The sequence below is a fragment of the Mobula birostris genome, chromosome 6, assembly GCF_030028105.1.
Source record: "Mobula birostris isolate sMobBir1 chromosome 6, sMobBir1.hap1, whole genome shotgun sequence".
NCBI lineage: Eukaryota > Metazoa > Chordata > Chondrichthyes > Myliobatiformes > Myliobatidae > Mobula > Mobula birostris.
In genome coordinates this window covers 9,485,095-9,505,173 of record NC_092375.1, presented here as the reverse complement: position 1 = coordinate 9,505,173, position 20,079 = coordinate 9,485,095, and the positions used below count along the sequence as shown (strand labels likewise).

Genomic DNA, 20,079 nt, shown 5'->3' with positions numbered 1-20,079 from the left:
GCATCCAAAGGTCTGAGCACCCCAGTCAAAATTTCTGTTACTGTGAATAGTTAAGTGAGTAGAAGATGAACTGATCTCCAAAAGTCATAGAGTTAAAGATGAAACATTCTTTTCAACATTTTAAGCAAGATTAGTGTATTATTTTTGTTTTGTACAATTTTAGAGTGAAAAAAGGAAAGGAGCACCATGCAAAAGTTTGGGCACTCCAAGAGATCTGAGCTCTTGGATAATTTTTGTTTTGTACAATTTTAGAGTGAAAAAAGGAAAGGAGCACCATGTAAAAGTTTGGGCACTCCAAGAGATCTGAGCTCTTGGATAACTTTTACCAAGGTCTCAGACCTTAATTAGTTTGTTAGGGCTATGGCTTGTTCACAGTCATCGTTAGGAAAGGCCAGGTGATGCAAATTTCAAAGCTTTATAAATACCCTGACTCCTCAAACCTTGTCCCAAAAATTAGCATCCATGGGCTCCTCTAAGCAGCTGCCTAGCACTCTGAAAATTAAAGTAGATGATGCCCACAAAGCAGGAGAAGGCTATAAGAAGATAGCAAAGCGTTTTCAGGGAGCCATTTCCTCAGTTCGTAATTGAATTAAGGAATGCCAATTAACAGGAACAATGAAGGTCAAGTTGAGGTCTGGAAGACCAAGAAAACTTTCCGAGAGAACTGCTTGTAGGATTGCTAGAAAGGCAAATCAAAACCCCTGTTTGACTGCAGAAGACCTTCAGGAAGATTCAGCAGACTCTGGAGTGGTGGTGCACTGTTCTACTGTGCAGCGACACCTGCACAAATATGAACTTCATGGAAGAGGTATCAGAAGAAAACCTTTCCTGCATCCTCACCACAAAATTCAGCGTCAGAAGTTTGCAAAGGAACATCTAAACAAGCCTGATGCATTTTGGAAACAAGTCCTGTGGACTGATGAAGTTAAAATGGAACTTTTTGGCCTCAATGAGCAAAGGTATGTTTGGAGAAAAAAGGGTGCAGAATTTCATGAAAAGAACACCTCTCTAACTGGTAAGCACGGGGGTGGATCGATCATACTTTGGGCTTGTGTTGCAGCCAGTGGCATGGGGAACATTTCACTGGTAGAGGGAAGAATGAATTCAATTAAATACCACCAAATTCTGGAAGGAAACATCACACCGTCTATAAAAAAAGCTGAAGATGAAAGGAGGATGGCTTCTACAACAGGATAATGATTCTAAACACACCTCAAAATCCACAATGGACTACCTCAAGAGGTGCAAGCTGAAGGTTTTGCCATGGCCCTCCCAGTCCCCTGACCTAAACATCATCGAAAATGTGTGGATAGACCTCAAAAGAGCAGTGCATGCAAGACAGCCCAAGAATCTCACAGAACTAGAAGCCTTTTGCAAGGAAGAATGGGCGAAAATCCCCCAAACAACAACTGAAAGACTCTTAGCTGACTACAGAAAGCGTTTACAAGCTGTGATACTTGCCAATGGGGGTGTTACTAAGTACTGACTATGCAGGGTGCCCAAACTTTTGCTTCGGGCCCTTTTCCTTTTTTGTTACTTTGCAACTGTAAAAGATGGAAATAAAAATGTAATCTTGCTTAAAATATTAAAGAAATATGCCATCTTTAATTTTATGCCTTTTGGAAATCAGGTCATCTTTTACTCGCTTAGCTATTCACAGTACAGAAATTTTGACCAGGGGTGCCCAAACTTTTACATGCCACTGTGTACCCCTAACTAGTCTCCCCTCCATCTGCTGCTCTATAATATATACAGTGAAGAAAGCCGTGCCCTTGAGTAACACCTTTATATTCTGCACTCTTTTGTTCAACTTTGATTATTGCAAATGTTCATTTATTTAACTAATGCCCGTTATCAAAACATGCCTTTGCACTAAACACTCTAAATGGCATCTGGATAAAAATACTTTTTATTTGCTCTGTTATCAGGGGTACTGGGAGTGAAGGATCTATAGATATAAGATTACTTATCCATAATCTCCAGAAACTAACTCACATAGAAGCTGGGTCAACAAAACCACACTTTCAAAGTTATTATTTTAAGGAATGTTGACATTCCGTTCTATTTTCTCCTTCCTCTGGAGCTAATTCAACTGTAGCAGCATCCCTCTCTTCACAGGGTCACCTTCAGCACTCAAAGATGACGAGTGCACTATTTAAGCATGTGAAGATCACCGAATCACTCATTACCACTGACAAATCCTGCACTCAAACACAGGCAGCATAGGTTCTCAGTGGCCACTTTATCAGGCTCACCCTGAACAGCTATTCGTTAATGCAAATATCTCATCAGCCAGTCATTGGATTTCCACTCAACGAACAGAAGCATGCAGACATGGAAAAGAGGTTCAGTTGTTGTTCAGACAAACATCAGAATGGGGAAGATATGTCACCTAAATGACTTTAATTGTGGAATGATTGTTGGTGCCAGACAGGGTGGTCTGCGCATCTAAGAAACTGCTAAGCTCCTAGGATTGATTTTTTTCTCCCAAACGCACAACAGTCTCTTAGACTTCACAGAGAATGGTGTGTAAACAAAATAAAAAAACATACAGTGAGCAACAGTGCTGGGCACAAAAACACCTTGCTAATGAGAATGGTCGGCGAATAGAGAGACTGGTTCAAGCTGACAGGAAGGGAACAGTAATTCAACCACACGTTACAACAATGGTGTGTAAAGGAGCATCAGAATGCACAGCTCATCAAACCTTGAAGTGCATGGGCTACAGATGCAGAAGACCACATCGGATTCCATTCCTTCCTTGATAAAAAGTCCACTGAGTGCACATTTAAAATAATGTGCAAAATGTACATATAAATATTATTCCTCTACATGTAAGTAAAGGTATTGTTGGATTGGGGTGTAGAATTGGTATTTTTCTTGTAATTTAACTTCCCTATGTCTGTTTGTATTTTTATATAATCACCTATATACATGTAATTGTTCAGTGAATTTTCGAGTAGTTACGGGACAGTAGCTTCTGTATTTTGAGACATTCCTTAGTTTTCCATAGCAAGTGTCACACTAGTTGAATCTGGCTGCTTTACAGGTTAATTGTTATCAGCTGGTAGGAACATACATATCCCACCAAGCAAAGTCAGCTCTAGCAGACTGGGCAGATAAGATCTCCAGTGAGATCCAAAGGCCAGGAGGGCAGTTCTGCAACACTCCGTGGATAGAGAAGGGCAGGCCAAGGCACAGAAGATGTCATGGGTCAACCACTGCAACCAAGGAAGATTCCAGTTTGCAACACTTCGTCGTACCACTGGACTTGGACTTCTGAGGTCAAGAGAGTGAAACTGTGCCAGTGCTACCGTTTTTCCACTTTAAAAAACCCTCCCACATAGATTTCTGGTCATCATCAGAGATGACGGACAACCACCATTATCACAGGAATTTTGATATCTCCAGAATGAGTATGAGATGACCACGGCTGCTTTTTTCTTCGTTTCCTATGCCCTCTCAGCTCCTCTTTCTTGTTCGTTTTATTAAGTGTGACAAAGGCAGAAAACGATCATTAGCACAAGACATTCTGCAGATAATGGAAATCCAGAACAATACACACAAAATGCTGGAGGAATTTATATAAGACATAAGCAACAAGTTTTTTGCTTCATTCTAGACTTCTAAAGAACCTTTCGATCATAAAAGCATTAGGATCCAATGGTATCAATTAACTGTTTTATAGGTGTACTTTTGGATCATGTATTTCAAATGTGAAGAATCCAAACAGTTCAATACAACATAACTACTAGAGAACAATGGACAGATCTCTAATACACATAAGTACCGATGTCTGAGTAATATTCTATAGGAATATATTATTAAAACCCAGAGCTGATAGATCTCTATAGATAAACAATCACTATAATGTCTTAACAGTACTGCTGTCTAGCAACTGTACTGTGTGCACATCACAGCCAGGTCTCCACACAAGAAGCAACCATTTGGCCGGTTTCTGTGCAGTAGATATCCCTGCCTCCAACCCGCCCTCCCCCCCAAAATGTGACATTTACCAGAAGCGTTGTATACAACGGGCCCATAGCTTATTCAGAATCCCTACCACTCACCCTACAATTTATTTGACCCCACAGAGGTGAGGATGCTAGAGGCAGGAAACGTGTTCCCGATGTTGGGGGAGTCCAGAACCAGAAGCCACAGTTTAAGAATAAGGGGTAGACAATTTAGAACAGAGTTGAGGAAAAACTTTTTCACACAGAGGGTTGTGGTTCTGTGGAATGCTTTGCCTCAGAAGGCAGTGGAGGCCAATTCTCTGGATTCTTTCAATAAAGAGCTAGATAGAGCTCTTGAAGACAGCGGAGTGAAGGGATATGGGGAGAAGGCAGGAAAAGGGTACTGATTGTAGATGATCAGCTGTGATCACAGTGAATGGTGGTGCTGGCTCGAAGGGCTGAATGGCCTACTCCTGCACCTATTGTCTATTGTCACAGGGGGCAAATTATTTCCCCTCTCAGGAAGGAAGTACAGGAGCATCAGGAATAGGACTGTCAGACTGGATAACAGCTTCTTCCCTCAGGCTGTGAGACTAATGAATACCCTGCCACCACCGAGGTCTCGTCACTAGGACAGCAAGCTGCTTACTTTACTCCATGTCTACGTTGCTATCTATACACAAGGGCAGCATGGTAGAGCAGAGTCGAGCCACTGCTTTACAGCTCCAGCGAGCCGGTTTCAATCAGCCTCCGGTGCTGTCTGCATGGAGTTTGCACACCCCCCTGCCAACGCATGGATTTGCTACTGTTTCGTCTTGGATCTGATTGGTGAGTTAAGTGGCAAATATCGACTGCTTTTAGGATGTTGAAATGAAACGTGGTTATGCAAAGGGTGGTGAGGACAAGGAAACTTAGGGATTGGTACAATCTGATGGAAGTTGATGGGAAGTAGGTTATTTGTGCAAGGAGTTTGTACATTCTTCTCCCGACCACGTGGGTTTCCTCCGGGTGCTCTGGTTTCCTCCCACAGTCCAAAGACGCATTCATTGGTAGGTTCATTGTCATCGTAAACTGTCCTGTGATTAGGCCAGGGTTAAATTGGGGGTTGCTGGGTAGCACTGCTTGAAAGGCCGGAAGGAAAGATTCCATGCTGTATCGCAATGAATAAATTTTTAAAATATATAATTGGTCGGGAAATGAATGTTCTGCACAGGCACAGATTAGATTAGCTTAATTTGTCACATGGACATCAAAACATAAATGCACCATTTGAAACCGCAAACACGAGGAAATCTGCAGATGCTGGAATTTCAAGCAACACACATAAAAGTTGCTGGTGAATGCTCTGTCCACCAGAGAAAGCAGGATCTCCCAATGGCCACACATTTTAATTCCACGTCCCATTCCCATTCTGATATGTCTATCCACGGCCTCCTCTACTGTCAAGATGAAGCCACACTCAGGTTGGAGGAACAACACCTTACATTCCACCTGGGTAGCCTCCAACCTGATGGCATGAACACTGACTTCTCAAACTTCCGCTAATGCCCCACCTCCCCCTATACCCCATCCGTTATTTATTTATATACACACATTCTTTATCTCTCACTCCTTTTTCTCCCTCTGTCCCCCTCATTATACTCCTTGCACATCCTCTGGGTTTTTCCCCCCCTCCCCCTTTTCCTTCTCCCCAGACCTCCTGTCCCATGATCCTCTCGTATCCCTTTTGCCAATCACCTGTCCAGCTCTTGGCTCCATCCCTCCCCCTCCTGTCTTCTCCTATCATTTCGGATCTCCCCCTCCCCCTCCCACTCCCAAATCTCTTACTAGCTCTTCTTTCAGTTAGTCCTGATGAAAAATGTGCATCAAATGATAGATGACTGTACTGCGCAGCCTGCAAATGCCGCCACTCTTCAGGCGCCAACATAGTATGCATCATGCCCACAACTCACTAACCCCAACTCATACGTTGGAGGAAACCGCAGGGGTCAGGGGAAAATGTATAAATTCTTTACAGTCAGCGGTGGGAATCAAACCCCAATCTTACAGATGGCGTTGTAGAGCGGTAACATTAACCGTGAGGCTACCATGCCATTCTCTGTCGAAAACTTGATGACCTGCTAAAGCTTCCATGTTGGAAGGAAATACGAAATATTACAACCATGACGAATAAGATATTAATCAATACAAATATTATAGACAAGCATGATGCACCACACCACACTTTAAGCCCTCTTTATACAAGGCAAGCAAACACTACATTATTTGAACCACCACGTCCAGTTGATTGCTAGAGCGATAAAAAGTGTGGAAAATTACTGCCGACTCCACCCATCCCAGCAGTCACCTATTCACCAAGTTGCTACTAGGAAGATGCTACAAGTCCATCACCAGCAGGGCTTCATGTCATCTCTTAAGTTTCTTTCCTGTAGCTATCCAGCTTCTCAACAAAACTCACTCAGGTGTAATACCCTAACTATCTCTGCACCACATCCATTAACTGGTCTTTCCTGCTTTCCTGACTCTGTTGATAACTATTGAGCTTGTTCATATGTTCACGTTTATTTAAGTTTGATTATTGATGTTTGCACATGTGACCATTCTGTTAATTGTTGATTGCTCATGGCTGTTTGTACTTGTAAATTGTTGGCTACGGTTGTGTTGTCTGTTATGGTATTGTCCTGTGTTTTATACTTGGCACCAAACCGTAATCAATTCTGGTATGTTTCACATTCTGGCAATAAAGTGACTCTGATCTTGAGAAAGGGAGCACAAGTCTACAGCCATAATTGTGGATAGTCATAGTAGTCATAGTCATACTTTATTGATCCCGAGGGAAATTGCTTTTCGTTACAGTTGCAGCTTAAATAAATAAATAGTGATAAAACCATAAATAATTAAATAGTAATATGTAAATTATGCCAGGAAATAAGTCCAGGACCAGCCTATTGGCTCAGGGTTCTGACCCTCCAAGGGAGGAGTTGTAAAGTTTGATGGCCACAGGCAGGAATGACTTCCTATGATGCTCTGTGTTGCATCTCGGTGGAATGAGTCCCTGGCTGAATGGTGAAAAACTTGTTTGTCTGTGGAAGGTGAGATCATTGTGTAGGTGCAGGTACCAAATGCAACCAGTGTAATGGGTTTAGGAGGGTATTTTAAAAAAAGGGGCAATTCCTTTCTGCAATGATCAGAATCTGGTTTAATACCACTGGCAGATGTTGTGAAATATGGTGCTTTGCAGCAGTTGTACATTGCAATTCATAATAAAAGCTATAAATTACAGTAAGAAATATACATACATAAAACATAAATGAGCTGTTGAAAAAGAGCAAAAATAAGAAAGTGCTGGAGTGGGAGAAGTTGACAGAGAGGGGCAGAGAGGTTGTTCCTGAACCTGGTGGTGTGGGACTTGAAGCTGCTGTACCTTCTTCCTGATGGCAAACCAGATTAAGTTCATTTGGAATAGCTTTATTTATCACATGTACATCGAAACAGTGAAATGCCTCATTTGTGCCAACGACCAACACAATTTGAGGATGTGCTGGGGACAACTCACAAGTGTTGACACGCTTCCAACACCAACACGTTATGCCAACAACTGACTAATTCTAACCCAAACTGGAGCACCCAGAGGAAACTCACGCGATCACAGGGCGAACCCCCTACAAACTCAACACAGACGGCGGCAGAATTGAACCCGGGTTGCTGACGCTGTATATTACACTAACCCCTACAGTACCGTGCTGCCCCAACATCAATGCTTTATCAATCCTCCATCCAGACTTCTTCATCTATCTCCAGGACCCTCTAACACAGGGGTTCCCAACCTGGGCTCCATGGACCACTCAGTTAATCGTCAAGTTTCCATGGGATAAAAAAGATTGGGAACCACTACTCTAATCCCTTCATCCTAACATGCTAGACCAACCTTCAATATATCACCAACACTTCCTCTTGTAGGAAGATTCTCATTCAAACATTGAGAAAACAGAAACTACTTGAATATCAAAGCAGAGGGCAGCAATCTGAAATAAAAATGTTGGGGCAACACACATAAAATGCTGGAAGAACCAACCAAGTCAAGCAGCCTCTACAGTTCATGTTTTGGACTGAGACTCTCCATGAGGAAACATCCAGCATTTTGTGTGAGTCCCTGAAAATTGCGAGCATCTGCAAAAAATCTAGTATTCAAAATTCCTGGAAACACTCAACAGGTCAGGCAGTACCTCAGGAGAAAGAAAGGGTCAATGCTCTGACAAAGTGCCGTGGAGCTGAGACATTCTCATTCATATTCTCTCTCTCTCTCTCTCTCTCACACCCCTCATTAACCCCCCCCCCTTGGTAGGGTCTCCCCTCATTAACCACCCCCCCTCGGTAGGGTCTCCCCTCATTAACCCCCTCCCCCTTGGTAGGGTCTCCCCTCATTAACCGCCCCCCCTCGGTAGGGTCTCCCCTCATTAACCCCCCCCCCCCGGTAGGATGTTGTTTGTCCTACTGAATGTTGCCAACATTTTTGAGTATTGTTTAGTTTTTGTTTAACACGTACTACTTTGCTGAATGGTGTAACAACATAGAACACAGGGCACAGAAGATGCTTACTAGGATGCTGCCTGGTTTGGAGGGTACGTGCTATCATGAGAGGCTGGATAAATAGGGTTGTGAGAGACAGAGTATCTGTTTCCCAAGGTAGAAATGTCTAATACCAGAGGTGAGAGGGGGTAGGTTCAAAGGGGATGGGAGGGGCAAGTTATTTTACTCAGAGAGTGGTGGATGCGCTGCCTGGTATGGTGGTAGAAGCAAACACATCCTGACGAAGGGTCTCAGCCTGAAACGTCGACTGTACCTCTTCCTAGAGTTGCTGCCTGGCCTGCTGCGTTCGCCAGCAACTTTGATGTGTGTTGCCAGAGGGTTTTAAGAGACGTTTAAATAGGCAGATATTTAGTGTGCATGCAGCCTGTTACAGTTGCTCTGTTTAGTTTCTTACTTTTTAAACTTTTAAACTTAGGTTATTTGTTGTATTTTTTTCTCACGGTAACACGTTGAAGCTGCACCCTCTCTAACATGCTGTGCAGAGAGTTTTATTTGGTTTTTAGTGCTGGAAATAGTTACATTCGGACACGTCTCTAGCGTGGCAGCAGGATGGTCACATTGTTTATTCCAGGGACCAACTGATTGCGCTCATGCCGGCCGGTTTAGCGAACAGAGCAGCAGACACCCCGGCTGAAATCTGGAGGAAAACACACAGTGGATGCAGAGGGGGATCAAAAAGGCGAGGGAAGAGGACTGGGTCGAGACAACAGAGGCTTATGGAGAAGAGATGTTATAGGCCGTGTCTCCCGTCTCTCATCATGGGGAATGTGAGATTGCTGGGGAATAAAATGGATGAATTGACGGCGCTTGTCAGGAGTCAGAGAACATTTCGGGAGAGCAGTGTCATGTGTTTTACTGAAACGTGGCTGCTCGAGGACATACCTGATCAAAGCGTTTCCATAGAGGGCTTCCAGACCGTTCGAGCTGACCGGAATTGCACTGAGAGCGGTAAGCGTAAAGGAGGGGGGCTTGTGGTTCTGGTAAACAACAGATGGTGCAATCCTGGGCGTATTACGATCAAGGAACGTGCCTGTAGCCCAGATATTGAACTTTTTGCTGTTGGACTCTGGCCATATTATTTGCCAAGGGAAATCTCACATGCAATTGTGGTTGTTGTGTACATCCCTCCCTCTGCCAACCCGACATCAGCGTGTAACAGCATTTACACCGTCATAGCCAGATTACAAACCCAGCACCCGAGTGCCCTCATTACCATCTCTGGTGACCTCAACCAGGTTACCATAGCTAGAACACTGCCCAACTTCACGCAGTATGTGAGCTGTACAACCAGAGGGGAGGGGACTCTGGATTTGATGTACGCTAACGTTAAGGATGCATACAGCTCCTCTCCCTTCCCCCCACTGGGAAGGTCAGATCACAACCTGGTGCATCTAAAACTCTGCTATGTGCCTCTGGTGAAGAGTAAACCTGCAACCTCGAGGACAGCGAGGAAATGGTCGGAGGAGGCTTATGAGGCGCTCCAGGGTTGTTTTGAGGTGACAGACTGGCAGGCACTCTGTGAGCCACATGGAGAGGATATTGATGGACTCACAGAGTGCATCACTGATTACATCAACTTCTGTGTGGACTGCAATGTTCCGACAAGAACGGTCCTTCGTTATTCAAATAACAAGCCATGGGTAACGAAGGACATTAAGGACATCCTGAACACTAAAAAGAGGGCGTTTAGAGATGGAAATAGGGAGGAGCTGAGGGCAATACAGAGGGACCTGAAAGCCAGGATCAGGGAGGCTAAAGACAGGTACAGGAGGAAGCTTGAGTGGAAACTCCAGCAGAACAACATGAGAGAGGTCTGGAGGGGGATGAGGACCATCACTGGGTTCCAGCAAACTAGCAACAGAGGAGCTAAAGGCAGTGTGGACAGGGCCAACGAACTTAACCTGTTTTATAACAGATTTGACATTGTGGCCCCTGCCCATCCCCCACGAGTCATCTGTTGTCGGCCCCCAACCAACACATATTCCACTCTCCCCTCCTACCCCTCCTCACAGTCCCCCACCCTGCTCTCATGACTATACCCCTTCCCCACACGAAACCACCACAGAGGGCTTCACAGCTGAACAGGTGAGAAGACAACTGAAACGTCTCAACCCAAGCAAGGCTGCAGGACTGGATGGTATCAGTACCAGGGTGCTCAAAGTCTGTGCCCCTCACCATGTGGAGTACTTCGCCATGTCTTCAACCTGAGCCTGAAGCTCTGAAGGGTTCCTGTGCTGTGGAAGACGTCCTGCCTCGTCCCTGTGCCGAAGACGCCGCGCCCTAGCGGCCTCAATGACTACAGACCGGTGGCATTGACCTCCCACGTCATGAAGACCCTGGAGAGACTTGTTCTGGAGCTGCTCCAGCCTATGGTCAGGCCACACTTAGATCCCCTCCAGTTCGCCTACCAGCCCCGACTAGGAGTTGAGGATGCCATCGTCTACCTGCTGAACCGTGTCTACGCCCACCTGGACAAGCCAGCGAGCACTGTGAGGGTCATGTTTTTTGACTTCTCCAGTGCGTTCAACACCATCTGCCCTGCTCTGCTGGGGGAGAAGCTGACAGCGATGCAGGTGAATGCTTCCCTGGTGCCATGGATTCTTGATTACCTGACTGGCAGACCACAGTACGTGTGCTTGCAACACTGTGTGTCCGACAGAGTGATCAGCAGCACTGGGGCTCCACAGGGGACTGTCTTGTCTCCCTTTCTCTTCACCATTTACACCTCGGACTTCAACTACTGCACAGAGCCTTGTCATCTTCCGAAGTTTTCGGATGACTCTGCCATAGTTGGATGCATCAGCAAGGGAGATGAGGCTGAGTACAGGGCTACGGTAGGAAACTTTGTCACATGGTGTGAGCAGAATTATCTGCAGCTTAATGTGAAAAAGACTAAGGAGCTGGTGGTAGACTTGAGGAGAGCTAAGGTACCGGTGACCCCTGTTTCCATCCAGGGGGTCAGTGTGGACATGGTGGAGGATTACAAATACCTGGGGATACGAATTGACAATAAACTGGACTGGTCAAAGAACACTGAGGCTGTCTACTAGAAGGGTCAGAGCCGTCTCTATTTCCTTAGGAGACTGAGGTCCTTTAATATCTGCCGGACGATGCTGAGGATGTTCTACGAGCCCGTCGTGGCCAGTGCGATTATGTTTGCTGTTGTGTGCTGGGGCAGCAGGCTGAGGGTAGCAGACATCAACAGAATCAACAAACTCATTCGTAAGGCCAGTGATGTTGTGGGGATAGAACTGGACTCTCTGACGGTGGTGTCTGAAAAGAGGATGCTGTCCAAGTTGCATGCCATCTTGGACAATGTCTCCCATCCACTACATAATGTACTGGTTGGGCACAGGAGTACATTCAGCCAGAGACTCATTCCACCGAGATGTAACACAGAGCATCATAGGAAGTAATTCCTGCCTGTGGCCATCAAACTTTACAACTCCTCCCTTGGAGGGTCAGACACCCTGAGCCAATAGGCTGGTCCTGGACTTATTTCCTGGCATAATTTACATATTAATATTTAACTATTTATGGTTTTATTACTATTTATTTATGGTGCAACTGTAACAAAAACCAATTTCCCCCAGGATCAATAAAGTATGACTATGACATGGATGTGATGAAGATGAGGGATATGGACATTGTGTAGGTAGGAGGGATTCGTTTTTGGGTGTTTTTGATTTGCTTTTTAGCTGGTTTGGCACAACACTGCCCTGTTCCTGTGCTATACTCTTCTATCCACAGAGCAGTACAGCAAAAGAACAGCCCTTTCAGCCCACAAAATCTGCAGACGATGATGCCAAATTAAACTAAACCTCAAGTAACACACACAAAACATTTTAGGAACTCAACAGGTCAGGCAGCTTCTATGGAGAGGAATAAACAGTTAATATTTTGGGCCAAAACCCTTCATTAGGACTGGAAAGGGGAAAGACGCCAGAATAAAAGGTTGGATGAGGGGAAAGACTACATGCGGAAAGGTGATAGGTGAAGCCAGGTGGGTTGGGGATGAAGTAAACTGGGAATTGATGGGTGGAAAAGTTAAAGGGGCGGAGAGGGAATCTGACAGGACAGGGTGAACCATGGGGAGAAAGGGAAGAAGGAAGGACACCGGGGAGAGGTGATAACAGATGAAGAGAAGAGGTAAGGGGAAGGAGGAAAGTTGGAGAAATCGGTTGGAGGCTGCCTAGACCGAATATGAGGTGTTGCTCCGCCAATCTGAGTGTGGCCTCATCGTGGCAGAACAGGAGGCCAAGGACCGACCTGTCAAACTGCTTCTGCCTGCACACGATCCCTATTCCACCATTCTCGACATATTCCTAAGTCTCGTAAACACCTCCAAGGTATCAGGCTTCCCCATCACCAGCAGCCCTTTCCAGACATAAACACTGATAAATACTTACCTCATGTTGCTTGCATAGCTTGCATTATAGTTTTTATAATGGTGGTGGGGAAACTGCTGTAGTCAGTTATCAAAGATGTGATAACAGCACATTTGGAAAGCGGTGAAATCATCGGACAAAGTCAGCATGGATTTGTGAAAGGAAAATCATGTCTGACGAATCTCATAGAATTTTTTGAGGATGTAACTAGTAGAGTGGATAGGGGAGAACCTGTGGATGTGGTATATTTGGATTTTCAAAAGGCTTTTGACAAGGTCCCACACAGGAGATTAGTGTGCAAACTTAAAGCACACGGTATTGGGGGTAAGGTATTGATGTGGATAGAGAATTGGTTAGCAGACAGGAAACAAAGAGTGGGAATAAACGGGACCTTTTCAGAATGGCAGGCAGTGACTAGTGAGGTACCGCAAGGCTCAGTGCTGGGACCCCAGTTATTTACAATATGTATTAATGACTTGGATGAGGGAATTAAATGCAGCATCTCCAAGTTTGCAGATGACAAGAAGCTGGGCGGCAGTGTTAGCTGTGAGGAGGATGCTACGAGGATGCAGGGTGACTTGGATAGGTTGGGTGAGTGGGCAAATTCATGGCAGATGCAATTTAATGCAGATAAATGTGAAGTTATCCACTTTGGTGGCAAAAATAGGAAAACAGATTATTATCTGAATGGTGGCCGATTAGGAAAAGGGGAGGTGCAACGAGACCTGGGTGTCATTATACACCAGTCATTGAAAGTCGGCATGCGGGTACAGCAGGCGGTGAAAAAGGCGAATGGTATGCTGGCATTTATAGCAAGAGGATTCGAGTACAGGAGCAGGGAGGTACTACTGCAGTTGTACCAGGCCTTGGTGAGACCACACCTGGAGTATTGTGTGCAGTTTTGGTCCCTTAATCTGAGGAAAGACATCCTTGCCATAGAGGGAGTACAAAGAAGGTTCACCAGATTGATTCCTGGGATGGCAGGACTTTCATATGAAGAAAGACTGGATGAACTAGGCTTGTACTCGTTGGAATTTAGAAGATTGAGGGGGGATCTGATTGAAACGTATAAAATCCTAAAGGGATTGGACAGGCTAGATGCAGGAAGATTGTTCCCGATGTTGGGGAAGTCCAGAACGAGGAGTCACAGTTTGAGGATAAAGGCGAAGCCTTTTAGGACGGAGATTAGGAAAAACTTCTTCAGACAGAGAGTGGTGAATCTGTGGAATTCTCTGCCACAGGAAACAGTTGAGGCCAGTTCATTGGCTATATTTAAGAGGGAGTTAGATATGGCCCTTGTGGCTATGGGGATCAGGGGGTATGGAGGGAAGGCTGGTACAGGGTTCTGAGTTGGATGATCAGCCATGATCATAATAAATGGCGGTGCAGGCTCGAAGGGCCGAATGGCCTACTCCTGCACCTATTTTCTATGTTTTCTATAATTTAACTAGCGACAGTTTATGGCCTGAACTGTGGCAACAGTGAAGTGAAGGCAGGGAAGATGGGGTTCTCCGGCAGGAAGCTGCACTACCACAAGACAGAAGCAGGAAGACCCCTCGACTGGAAATAAGAAAACTCCACTCTCCCCAGCCCCCAGGATAGGGGACGGGTTCGGGATTCCCCGTCCCAGCCCCCGGGATACGGGACGGGTTCGGGGCCACATCCAACCCCCAGGATACAGGACGGGTTCAGGGCCACATCCAACCCCCGGGATACGGATGGGTTCGGAGCCACATCCAACCCCCGGGATACGGGACGGGTTCGGGGCCACATCCAACCTCCAGGGCACGGACGGGTTCGGGGCCACATCCACCCTCCGGGATACGGACGGGTTCAGGGCCACATCCACCCTCCGGGATACGGACGGGTTCAGGGCCACATCCACCCTCCGGGATACGGACGGGTTCAGGGCCACATCCACCCTCCGGGATACGGACGGGTTCAGGGCCACATCCACCCTCCGGGATACGGACGGGTTCAGGGCCACATCCACCCTCCGGGATACGGACGGGTTCGGAGCCACATCCAACCCCCGGGATACAGGACGGGTTCAGGGCCACATCCACCCTCCGGGATACGGACGGGTTCAGGGCCACATCCACCCTCCGGGATACGGACGGGTTCGGAGCCACATCCAACCCCCGGGATACAGGACGGGTTCAGGGCCACATCCACCCTCCGGGATACGGACGGGTTCAGGGCCACATCCACCCTCCGGGATACGGACGGGTTCAGGGCCACATCCACCCTCCGGGATACGGACGGGTTCAGGGCCACATCCACCCTCCGGGATACGGACGGGTTCGGGGCCACATCCACCCTCCGGGATACGGATGGGTTCGGAGCCACATCCAACCCCCGGGATACAGCCCAGTTCCGGGTCCTCATCTCCGACACACAAGCTGGGTAGCGGGCGCCATCTGTTCTCAGCAGCCGGGAATCCGGCCGCCGCTCCCTCATCCCCTCGAACCACACACGTACATACAAGAACGGCCACTCACCCAGGATTGCCATTCCCCCGGCCATGGTGTCCCGTCAGTATCGGCTCGTCACAACTCTCCTCACAACGATGACAATCCCTTAGCTGGAAGTCGCACGGCTCGATGGGAACTGTAGTCCAATTTCCCGATTCCCCGTCCCTTTCCTTGACAGTTGCGTCAAATATGGACTACGACTACCGGCGTGCACGGCGCCAGGCGAGGAAACGAGAGGACACATCTACAATCGCGGGTGCCGGCGGGGCAAGAAATGACTTAATTTTGGCCGTCGTTGTCAACCAGCTGCAGCGACACCGTCTGGTGGCCAATGAGACAGTGCAGCCGTGGAGAGGACCCGGGTTACGAACGACCCAACATACGGAAATTGGACTTCATGCAAATTACCCCACACATTTCTGAAAGCATTATTCAAACTAATAGTAATAATATTCATGGTAATAATGAATTAATGGATTCAGTATACATTGTATTGGCTTTTGGAATGGGTTTAGGGTGAATATTGAATTCAATGAATGGTTCCTAATACAATGGACCCTTGATCACAAGCTACCTCGTGACCTTACCTGTATTTCACTTTCTCTGTAACTTTATCTGTTGGAATGCAGAAGATTTAGGGCTTTTTTGATAGAGGTATACAAAATTATGAGGGTATAGATAGGGTTAATGCAAGCAGGCTTTTTCCCACTGAGGTTGGGTGAACTACATCTGGAGGTCATGGGTTAAAGATGAAAGGTGAAAACTTTAAGGGGACCATGAGGGGAAACTTCTATACTCAGAAGATTGAGAGAATGTGGTACAAGCTGCCAGTACAAGTGGTAGATGCGAGCTCGATTTCAACATTTAAGAGAAGGTTGGAAAGATACATTAATGGATGGTTATGGTCCTGGTGCAGGTCGATGGGACTGGGCGGTTTGAAAGGTTCAGCATGGACGAGATGTGCTGCACTATGTCTCTAACATTTTGTTCTCCACTCTCATTGTTTTACCTTGTTCTACCTCAATGTACCGTGTAATGAATTAATCTGTGTGAACAGTATGCAAGACAAGCTTTTTACTGTACATTGCTACAAGTGTTAATAATAAACCAAGTTATAGCAAGTGTACCTGAAGCAACATTGTATTGTTTACCAACGAAAACACAGATGTTTCTGACTTACAGAGAAATCAGCTTAGGCACAGTTCCCAGGAACATTACCCTTACATTATCTGGGGGCTGCCTTGACAGCGTACCCTTCAAATTCAGAGTCAGATTTATTATCACTGACATATGGCATGAAAACTGTTGCTTTGAGACAGCGGTACAGCACAATGCATTAAAATACAATACATCACATAAGAAATATATGTAAAAATTAAATAAGTGTGCAAAAAGAGAGCAAAACTACTGAGGTAGTGTACAAACATCAAAGTTGCTGGTGAACGCAGCAGGCCAGGCAGCATCTCTAGGAAGAGGTACAGTCGACGTTTCAGGCCGAGACCCTTCGTCAGGACGCAGTGTACATTGCTTCATTAACCATTCCGAAATCTGATGGCAGAGGGGAAGAAACTGTTCTGAAAGTGTTGAGTGTGTGCCTTCAGGCTCCCCGATGGTAGTAATAGGAAGAGGGCATGTCCTGGATGATGGGGGTCCTTAATGATGGATGCCATCTTTTAACTTGTCCGCTTGGCTTACGGAGGTGTTGCACATTTTGTGATTTTCCATAAAATTCGTCCTTTTGTCTCATTGAATGTTTCCTGCAGATACTTCCTGTCAAATCCTGACTACATCCTTGCTCCTGAGTGTAACTCGATACAGTACGGAGGGACGACTGTATATGAAGGATGTAAGTAATAAAGTCAATTCAATTCAATTCAATTTACGATGACCAACTAACCAACTAATGGTACACCTTTGTACTGTGGGAGGAATCTGGAGCACCCAGGGGAAACCCACTCGGCCACAAACTGTACGAGCTCCTTACAGGCAGTGGCGGGAATTGAACCTGTACTGTGAAGCACTGTGCTAACCACTACACGACTCTGCCTCCCCATCTGTCTGTGCATCCTCCAACCTGATAATACAAGTATCACCTTCTCTACCTACTGGCAACTATACCCCTCCCCACCCCCTTTCGCTACTCTGGCTAAACTCTTACAACCTTCTGTTCTCATCCCTATCAACCCCCTCTCTCTGCTTTCCGCAGGGATCGCTCCCTACGCGACTCCCTTGTCCATTCGTCCCCCCCCCCATCTCTCCCCACTGATCTCCCTCCTGGCACTTATCCGTGTAAGCGGAACAAGTGCTACACATGCCCTTACACTTCCTCCCTTACCACCATTCAGGGCCCCAGACAGCCCTTCCAGGTGAGGCAACACTTCACCTGTGAGTCGGCTGGGGTGATATACTGCGTCTGGTGCTCCTGATGTGGCCTTCTATATATTGGCGAGACCCGACGCAGACTGGGAGATCGTTTTTCTGAACACCTACGCTCTGTCCGCCAGAGAAAGCAGGATCTCCCAGTGGCCACACATTTTAATTCCATGTCCCATTCCCATTCTGATATGTCTATCCACAGCCTCCTCTACTGTCAAGATGAAGCCACACTCAGGTTGGAGGAACAACACCTTATATTCCGTCTGGGTAGCCTCCAACCTGATGGCATGAACATCGACTTCTCTAACTTCCGCTAATGCCCCACCTCCTCCTCGTACCCCATCCATTATTTATTTATATACACACATTCTTTCTCTCTCTCTCCTTTTTCTCCCTCTGTCCCTCTCACTATACCCCTTGCCCATCCTCTGGGTCCCCCCCCTTTAACTTTCTCCCAGGACCTCCTGTCCCATGATCCTCTCATATCCCCTTTTGCCAATCACCTGTCCAGCTCTTGGCTCCATCCCTCCCCCTCCTGTCTTCTCCTATCATTCTGGATCTCCCCCTCCCCCTCCCACTTTCAAATCTCTTACTAACTCTTCCTTCAGTTAGTCCTGACGAAGGGTCTCGGCCTGAAACGTTGACTGTACCTCTTCCTAGAGATGCTGCCTGGCCTGCTGTGTTCACCAGCAACTTTTATGTGTGTTGCTGATCCCTCTGCCGGATTTCAAGAGATTTCAGCGGTGTACCTCCCTGAGTAGCCACTAGGAGGAGCACTTGAGCAAACATTGAAAGTCTCACTTCTGACAAAAGACCAGAGATCTGCCCCCTCAAAGTTCACTTGAAGTTGCAACGTGACTCCAAACCGCACTGGTTCCAGCTGAGCCTACTTGTGGCTGCTTTTCTTCAGCTTGTACCCCTGCTGAACACCACACTGATTAGATCGCAGCTGGAGAATGGTGTTGCACGTTAACACACAGCTGTCAGGTAGCAGTGCAGGAGGGATTGCGTTAGACTTGAGCTGCATAGGACACCTGGAGAAGTCAGGGGCTGATCCCCTGGAGCAGGACACATTATTGAGGGGAATAAATTTGATCGATGGATTCAATTTCAGATACATTTAATATCATACGTGCATCAAAACACAGACTGAGATCAAACTCATGAAAGGACTTCTTGTATGATAAGTTGGACTCTTGGCCTCACAAGTTACCTCTGTTCTGCTTTGCTCACAAGTCTGATAGCTGTGGGATCAAAGCTCTTTCCTCCACCATTTTTTCTGAGATAGCTGATACTAGGAGGCATAACTTTCAAGGGATTGGTGATTGCAGTGAAATCTAGGTCCAGAGCGGTTCGCTGGGTGGTGCGTCTAGACCCGGAGCGATTCGCCACGGCAGAGCCCAAGTCCTAATGTGAGGTGCAATCCGCTGTTCAGACATTTTAAAGACCAGAACAGCTGGATTGGAATAGGCTGTGGGCCTGCTCCAGGCTGCTCTGGAGGTTTGAACCTGAAGGCTCAACTTGATTCGGGATGCTGTTGTTGTTGCTTGCTTCTCTTGTTTGCAAGATTTGTTTTGTTTTTCTCTTTCTCTGTGTGTACCGGAGGTTGGTCTGATATCCTTAATTGCGTTCTCTCTGGTCCTTTGCGACACCCTGTAAGCAAGCAAATCTCAAGGTTGTATAACTTACACGTTCTTTGATAATAAATGCACTTTGAATCTTTAAATCTTGGAAGTATGTGGGTGGGGGGATATCAGAGGTAGGGTTTTTTTACATAGTGAGTGATGAGTGCATGAAATATCTTGCCAGGTGAGACGCAGATCCATTAGGGACATTTAAGAAATTCTTAGATAGGCTCACGGATGATAGAAAAATAGAAGGCCCCGGGGGAGGGAAGAGCTAATTTTATTTTATTTTAGGATACAGCACATTAACAGGCCCTTCCAGGCAAATGGGCCTGCACCGCCCGATTAATGAGCCTTTGGAATGTGGGGCAAGGCAGCGGGAAATGAGCCCAGGTCGCTGGTACTGTGACAGTGTTGTGCTCCTGTGCAGTCCACAGTTCAACTGTCGACACAACACTATGGGGCAAAGGGCCGGCACCAGGTTATGTTCTTTTGCAAAACATGTACTCAATCAAGGCAGCTTTCCTTGGTGGATAAAATTGGAATCTATTATTGTCCACCAGTAAGATCATACTTCTGTAATGTCTTCAAATTGGACCATCAGCTGGATGTAGCAAGTCAGCAGAGTGGTGGCACCTTCTGAAGTTCAGACACCGTATGGTTTATACCACAA

At 46.5% G+C, this 20,079-nt stretch overlaps 1 protein-coding gene across 1 annotated transcript in view; it reads right to left on the bottom strand.

The window, feature by feature from the left end:
- Nucleotides 1-15,525, bottom strand: part of hspa13 (heat shock protein 70 family, member 13) — a 51,594-nt gene extending 36,069 nt beyond the window's left edge. Inside the window, exon 1 of the mRNA XM_072259868.1 lies at nucleotides 15,433-15,525. Within this exon, the coding sequence (XP_072115969.1) occupies nucleotides 15,433-15,457 (25 nt within the window). The 5' untranslated portion in view covers nucleotides 15,458-15,525. The remainder of the gene's footprint in view (nucleotides 1-15,432) is intronic.
- Nucleotides 15,526-20,079: the final 4,554 nt, after the last annotated feature.